Raw genomic sequence first — 7,924 nt, forward strand, 5'->3', positions numbered from 1 at the left:
CTCTAATGTCTACACCCACCCACACTCCCCCTCTCTCGCGCAGACTGCCCTCCCGGGGACAGATGGAAACAGACAGATGGACACAGAGAGCGCCCCCACTCGGGCAGACGACGGTGGTTTGGCGTGATGCTGCTCAACTCAAGTCAACACAACTCAGGATGGCTGATATGGACCGATGTACACAGGATACACCCCGTTCCTGCAGCAACACAGGGGAGGAAACATCAATTAATGCTTCATTTAATCACTGTGTCTCCACTATCATGACTACCACTGAATGAAAAATGACCCTTCAGTAAATTTAGTCCATTTATCATCGTACATGACATGTTTAACAGTTTCCACTTGGACTGTACCGTTCACACGCCACTGATTTTACACCAGGAGATAGACTTGTTGTTCAGAGGTAGCCACGCTTAGCCGATGAAAACACAAGCTGATAACATCTTCAGGGTTAAGAGGTGTGGTAAATGTGGAAAATAACCGGTAGCACGTGTTTCCTTGCTTTTCTGCAGCAAAACCGACTGCAGACAACTGAATCAATCACCTCAGTTCATTCAGGGTGACAACTTACTCGGGTAAAAATAAACATCCTAAACAGGCCTGTAACTAATTTAGTCAATAGTAGTCTCTTGCAGCAAAGCCACTTATAGAGAAATAATAGTGGCTAACGGTGGGTCACTGCCAAAGGTTGAATGCTGAGCTGATGAACCGAATAGTTGAAGAATCAGTCATCTTGTGTTGGTTGATTGTGTGTATTTATCACTTTGTTTTCATTGTTAACAGTCTCTGAGAGTCTCAATCAGCTGATTGTCATCAAAGGGCCAAATTGCCTACTCCAGGATGTCATGTCGAGAAAACAAAATGTGAAAAGGTCTCAGTGGGTTAACGCTGCTCATAAACACCGAACAGAAACAGTTCAAATGGACAAATTAGATGTCGAGGTTTGGCTGCTATCCCACTAACTTGGGATTAAATAGATGGTGTTCAAATGTTTTGTACATATTTTTTTAAATCCTGTGTGATGAACTCCTTGTACCAGACCTCTGCTGTGTGAGTTACCTGTGCTAGACCCCAGCCTGCTCCATGCTGTACTGCAGGTCTGGGGGCTTGTAGCTGAGGAGCATGTCACTGGTGCAGGAGGAAGGGTAGCAGGCTGCCGCATGGAGCTCCCCCTCCACATCACACACTGCATGAAGAACACACATCGTTTACTGGTGCGGACGAAAAAACAAACAGCAACAACAAAAGTCACATCGTTGGGGGTGTCTGTGCGTCCCAGTCCTGACCTGACTCTTCCCGCTGGTGCAACTGCTGGCTTCCCGTCAGTGACGTCTGGCTGAGAATGTCGGACATGCGTGCCGAGCTTAGTGCCTTCCCGGCCAACAAGCTCATCCCAGACATGGGCTCCGCCTGGTCCTGAGTGTGGATTGAAAGTTTGAGATGCAGAAGAAAAACTCACAAATCCCCACAGGCCTGTCAGATCCACTCAACAAGGCGCTGAACTTTAAGTCACTTCAAACTGTATTCAACACTTAGTGAAATCCTTACTGTTGGGCTAGCAAGCTAGTTCAACTGTGAGGTAACAATTTTTAACCTCTAATTCACCTTTTCATCAATACGTATCTATTTTTATCATTTATGTTTTCCTCTTCGTGATCTATTTCAGGTGGTTATCCACTACGTTTAGTTAACTGCTAGCCTCAACGTCGACTCAATTTTTTAATTAAACCGCAACTCCTGCAGGGTTTTTTTTTTCAGAGGCATCTTTCCATGTGCCGCCTGGCTACTGCAGGACTACCTCTGGTTGGGAATCACTGCATGAAGTCATCCAACTCACTGGACTTCCTCCAGCGCTGCACTGGCAAGGAAGATGAGCTGATACATCATACTCTCCAGTGTACACCAAGCCAACATTAACATGCCGTGCAAATGTGAAATTGTTTGTGCCAGTCCTTTGGCACGGTGTCCAACTCAGAGCCCATAGAAAAGCCCAGTTCGAGTCATCATTTATTATGCTTTAAGAGTGACAACTGAGAAGCTAAATCTAAACAGCTTGAATCTGCTCATTGACTCTACCGACTGACTTTTCCGTAGATTGCTTAGCGGTGAATTATCTCCACTGTTTTTAATGTCACACAGCACAGTAGCTAAATAATGTTGCGCGTAACAAATTCCGTACATTGATATTTAAGATTTAACTGGCTGTTGGAACCCATCCCCCAGTTCTCAGGGTAATCTGTATAAAGTAGCAGGAGAACGTCACTCACGTAGGCATCATCACAGGTCTGGATAGTGTGGTGACGCTGTAGCTGTCCTCTGGATCTATAGGCTTCACCCTGGGGACCTCGCGAATAGCCGACACCATTATGGTCCGGCACCTCCATGGCCTGTCCTGGAGGCCTGCACTCCACATGCTCAGGTTCTGAAGGAAAGGGTTTGATATATTCACACATTGTGTATTCAACATGGAAGAAGAGCAAAAAAACAAACCGATCTGAATCCGTTTTCTTTCATTGTAAGCCAGCAACACAAATGTGAAAGTAAACAAACATATTTCAGTCAGAACAGACACTGGACTCTAAGCTACTCTTCAAAGGGGAGTCAACAGCTGCGTGAACAGGTCTCACCTCTAGCTGCTGGAGCAGTCCTTATGTAGCCAGCATGCCTGTGTGTCGGGGAGTTGTAGGGCGGGGTTCCTCCTCGAGGAGGCCCCAGGAGCTCATGTCCTTCTCCTGCCTTGGCCAGCAGCCCCTCGTGCGGGTGGTGGTAGCCAGCCGGAACCTCGTCCTCCTCCATGCTCTCTGAGTGAGGTAAGCTGGGGCAGGGCGCCTGGGGAGGGTGCTGCTGCGGCTGAACCTCCGGGGGTCGGATTTGGAGGAGGTGGTGGTAGTGTTGCCCTCCAGAGGCACCTTGAGGCGCTGGTGGCTCCAAGCTCTCCCCTTGGCTCAGCTGGCGGAGAAGCAGCATGTCGCCGTACTCCTGTGGGGCACCGCTGGGTGGTGTGGGGGGTGCTGGGCATGGCCGGGGGCTCTGCCTCTTCAGCAGGGCAGCCAGGTCTTGGGGGGGCAGCCTGGGATCGGCGTGGCCTGTTAAAGAGTGACGGGGAGACAGGAGGCCCTGCAGGGTGGGAGTGACGTGCTGTTGTGGGGGGCGGTAGTCCAAAGGAGTCGGGGAGAGCAGGGCCTGCTGTAGTGTAGAGGGGGCACCATAGCTGCCGGTGCCCACCGCCCCACTCTGGTAACCCTCCAGGCCGGGGACTTTGAGCGAGGCTCCCTGCAGGTAGGGACTGTAGGAGCCGACCACTCCAGAGGCGCCTCTGGAGGCAGCGTCACCAGAGAACAGATGGGGATTGAACTGGGCCTGGTCGTAGCCCGATGTGAAGCGGCCAAGGCTGCGACTGAATGGAACGCAGATGATAATTAGCTTCCTGCTGTCTGACAACAACATCCCGACTATCTTAACACAGTTCAAATACTTGACCTAGCTTTCAACAATCTATAAAAAAAAATAAAAATCCACACAGGCAGCCTAGCAAACACTTCAGTCTGGTCCAGGTTCAGGTATTCACTGAGAGGTGTCAAGACATTTCCAAAGAATGCGGATTAAAGAAGTGTGTTCTGTATAATTGTTGCATGTTCTCTCAGTGAAGACAGTCCTGGCTACAAGAGACCATTTATGGGATATGATTTCAGGGCTCACAGGATGACTCATCTCCTACTCAAGGTGTTGGGACACTTACATCCAGACACTCACCCAGATACAATGAGGAGGAGAATGTTTTTGAGGATGTCCTTTCAGCAAAGTCGATGAGGGCTGTACATTATTATTCACTACTGGTAAACAATGTTCTGGTTCTTACACTTGCTCCCTTACACTTAAAATAACTGGTCTGAACAACATTAATAATATCTAAGGTTTCAAAATACAGTTTTTGGAAAATCAGTGAATGTGGCAGAAATGCAGAACACAAACAAAACAATGAGGAAAACAAAATGGTAAACACATAAAATACAGTCAGGATGAATGTGTCAGTTCTCAGCGGTGGGGTCATGCAGAGCGATGAAGTGGGAATTAAACTAAAAGGCGGAGGAAGATGACACAGAAACAGTCCATTGGTATTGTTGGCAGCCATCTGGGGGCCTGGTGGAGGGATGTGGAGGTCACCTGTGCGTCTCGGCGTTGTCTGCGCTGAGCTGCTTCCCGAGGACTCTGTGTCCACCTGGCGTGGACAAAAAGCCGCCCTGTCTCTGTGCCCCACCTCCGAGCTCCACTTCCTGCACCTGAATGGTCACCTGTGTGATCAGTGTTGGAGTTCATTACTGATCGGAGCAGCACCTCACTACCAATAATACATTGCGTGGCACTAAAGTCGTGAGCAATTTTAATTATACTGAGTTTAAGATATCGTACTGCACAGCATTTTAATATGTGACTACAATGTCAACACACGTTACTTGGATTTAACCTTCAGTCGGGGAGGAATTCATTTAATCAATACACCCATCCATGAGCAGACACAACACTACATCCGATTGGCTCCTTGCAGTCACCTGCTGTTGCTGAGGTACACCCTGTGCCAATGGGACGGTGGGGCGGGCAGATGCTGCTTGCGGATTGGCTGGCAGAGACACTCGAGGCAGGCCGGTGGGGGGTGGGCTGCCACTCTGGCCCTGGTACATAGCTGGAGCACCATGCTGGTACTGCACTGATGACTGACCTCCTGGAGGGGGAAAGGAGACATGAAACCACAGGTTGATGTAAAACTGAAATGACTGTCTGAATCCTCTCTGACCAGTGGGACCAGAAAGTTTAACCTGAGGGGATTACTTCATGAACGCTTGCTTCTTGTTCACCTTAATTTTAGATGGTCTTTGTTCTATTCAAGCTTCCCTGCATGACTGCCGAAACAGTTCCACCTTTCACCTAATTGTTGGATTTGGTCTAGACTGGCAGTCCAGCCAATGGCACCATGAGTGGTAATCACAGGTTATTGTGTTCTTGACGGCTGAGGTGTTTACTCACCTGCAGCAGCTGGTTGTATTGAAAACACATTATGATTGAGTCTGCATAAACTATGTCTTTGTCTACAGATAACAAAAGACTGTGACTAATAAACAGTCAAACACCTTAAACTGTGCTGAACTCCAACCAAATCTCAACCCTGATTAGATTTTATTTCTTAAAAACAAAATGCAAGTGGTAGCTATCCATGAAATATAAAGTCAAGGCTAAAACTAGACTGGACAGCTAAACTGTGAAATGACCAACAAGCTGTGCATAATATCTGTTAGCTGATAATGAACAGCAGCAAGTTGACTGCTGCGTTTCTGCTTAGTCACCGCACCTACACCAATAACAACGTACCAAGCATTTAAGCACTTTAGCTGTGGAGTTACTAACCGTGCCCTTGCATTATGCCTGCAGAGCCAGGCGGAGGACTCTGATTGGGCTGTCTGAAGAGGTGGTTGCTGGGATGTGTTGGCGGAGGGCTGGAGGGCTGGATACGCAACCTGAGGGAGGACAGGACAGAGTAGGAGAGGAGAAGAGAGAGATACGACAATGATGTAACACTTCAGTCGATAGCGCTGCACCACAGTATCAGGTTCATTGTTCACCGTTCAATAGCTGATGAGTAATAGAGTGAGTGTGTGTTTGTGTGTGTGTGTGTGTGTGTGTGTGTGTTCACCTCTGGAGCTGGTGGGTTAGATGACTGGGCTGGCTCTCTCCATGGCCTAAAGAAAGACCCTGCAGGTACAGAGAAATCAGACTTGACTCAAGGCATGAATATAACATGATGATGAGGCTGCCTACATGAGGTCTTACATTAAATAAAAATAAGTATTAAACAGACGGGAATTGAGATGAAGAGACAAATGAAGTCAGGATTATCCAGGCCTCAGGTGAACCAAATCAATACCACTTTCTGTGAAGCTTACGGAGTGGAGAGTGGTGTAATTCTGACAGGTGGCTGCTACAACGATTCGACCATCCTGCATTGATCTCCAAATGCCAAAAAAATGACTTTCGTTGTAATGTTAGTCATGTTGACAGAAAAGCTGAACTCTGCTGCAGAGCGCCGCGCAGCACCCGGATAGAGTCGACCACACACATACTTGAGTTATTTCACAGTTCATCTTCCAAAAAAAACAACAAAAACCCCAAAACAACAAGGCAAATATTTGGGCACCTTTTAAATGTAATGTCTTAATAATTACATCTGCAAGACAAAGGTTTGTAAATACTTACTACCACATCACTTACAGACTAACTGTGCTGAGCTTTACTTAGGATTACATCTTATGTTGGTAAGTCTGAATAACTTTTTAAAAAAAAACTGAATACTTTCCCATCGTCACCGTCTCTGCTGCCAGACAATGACCCTCATTAACAAGGTGAGTACGGGTCACATTTAAACTGATACAGGTAACTGGGATTTGGTATTTTTATTTATTTTTTGGTGCTTTACTCTCTCTGTAATTAAAAAAAAAGTAATTTCTGTAAGTCCAAATTTCTCCATTTCAACATCATGGTATTTTAAACATTTTCTTTAATCGTTAAATAACAGTGTATATAATAAAGTGTTACACTGCACATATTTAATAATATTTAATTCAATAATTGCTGCAAGGTGGCGCAGTTGGTAGCACTGTTGCCTCGCAGCAAGAAGGTCGCTGGTTTGCGTCCCAGTGGGGGCACCGGGATCTTTCTGCGTGGAGTCTCCATGTTCTCTCCGTGCAGCGTGGGTTCTCTCCGGCTTCTCCGGCTTCCTCCCACAGTCCAGAAACATGTTGAGCTTAACTGGTGATTCTAAATTGTCTGTAGGAGTGAATGTGAGTGTGCTTGGTTGTCTGTAAGTGTAGCCCTGTGATAGACTGGTGACCTGTCCAGGGTGTCTCCTGCCTTCGCCCTAAGTCAGCTGGGACAGGCTCCAGCCCCCCCGTGACCCTAATGAGGATTAAGCGGTGTATAGATAATGGATGGATGGTTAATTTAATAATTGCCAAGCACTTTTAGACAAATAAAGTAATAATTAAGAGGTGGTCTTGGGGTAACCTGGGTGTAACACAGAGAGCAACTCTGTGACAACTAACACGACCAGTACGTTGCTGCAGCCACGTCAACACAGGTGATGGAGCTTTTCTAAAGTGTCTAGATAGGAATACATTTCAGTATATGGGCGATCTAAATGCCCCAGAAAAGGAAATAAAGGCCTGATGTGTGCAATGCAGTGTCTGCCATCACTCCTTGTCACTGCAGAGTTGGTCCAGACAGTACAGACTTGTTAGCAGCAGCAGGCAGGTTATAGAAAAGACTTTAAGCCTAAAACCAGGTGGTCTCCCTCCAGATCTTAAAACTAGGCTCCTTACATGCTTGCTAATAACTTGATTGAAGAGTTCGGTCACCCAACCTGACAGCAACGTGTTAAGAACAGACACTGAAAAAAAGTCAACACCAGCCCCTCCTCCTGTGCATGTTTTAATTCAGTGTGCACGAGACTTAATCATGTTAATCGTGAGAAAAAAGGAAGACAATCAATATGTTGTGGTCAATGTTTATATTGCGGCGAGTCGCCACAAATAAATCAATGTTCAGGAAACACTGGTATTGAAAGCGCTTTCCACTGAGCTGACACTGATGGACTTCAACAAGCTACAGGGGCAACGTACACCCCCTTTTCCTCTTTAACATGTGACTGCTCTTCACCCAGAGGTGTTCTCAGGAGAGTTTGTACCAGTTGATGTGAAATGATAGTAGCAACATAATTCAGTCGGTCCCACCTCAGTACCCAATGCATAAAGACCAGTTCAAGGCCCTGCTTTTGAATCATGAATTGTTTTGAATCAAGAATCACATCTTCAAATGCAAATGACTGCACCAAGAACTAGAACTGAATCTTAAGACTGCCAGAGATTCCCCTAAT

The 7,924-nt window shown here is 46.6% G+C and overlaps 1 protein-coding gene across 3 annotated transcripts in view; it reads right to left on the reverse strand.

Annotated features, from left to right (window-relative positions):
• The window catches only part of sik3 (SIK family kinase 3), a 36,539-nt gene continuing 28,615 nt past the window's right edge, over positions 1–7,924 (reverse strand). For all 3 annotated transcript variants that reach the window (XM_008298678.1, XM_008298677.1, XM_008298679.1), the window contains 9 exons: positions 5,690–5,748; positions 5,404–5,513; positions 4,554–4,723; positions 4,168–4,295; positions 2,631–3,400; positions 2,271–2,425; positions 1,290–1,419; positions 1,063–1,189; positions 1–199 (listed from right to left, as the gene is read on the reverse strand). In XM_008298678.1, coding sequence (XP_008296900.1) covers positions 1,068–1,189; positions 1,290–1,419; positions 2,271–2,425; positions 2,631–3,400; positions 4,168–4,295; positions 4,554–4,723; positions 5,404–5,513; positions 5,690–5,748 — 1,644 coding nt within the window. In that variant the 3' untranslated portion in view covers positions 1–199; positions 1,063–1,067. The remainder of the gene's footprint in view (positions 200–1,062; positions 1,190–1,289; positions 1,420–2,270; positions 2,426–2,630; positions 3,401–4,167; positions 4,296–4,553; positions 4,724–5,403; positions 5,514–5,689; positions 5,749–7,924) is intronic.

This window comes from Stegastes partitus, unplaced genomic scaffold, assembly GCF_000690725.1.
Source record: "Stegastes partitus isolate 25-593 unplaced genomic scaffold, Stegastes_partitus-1.0.2 Scaffold1338, whole genome shotgun sequence".
In the NCBI taxonomy this organism is placed as follows: domain Eukaryota; kingdom Metazoa; phylum Chordata; class Actinopteri; family Pomacentridae; genus Stegastes; species Stegastes partitus.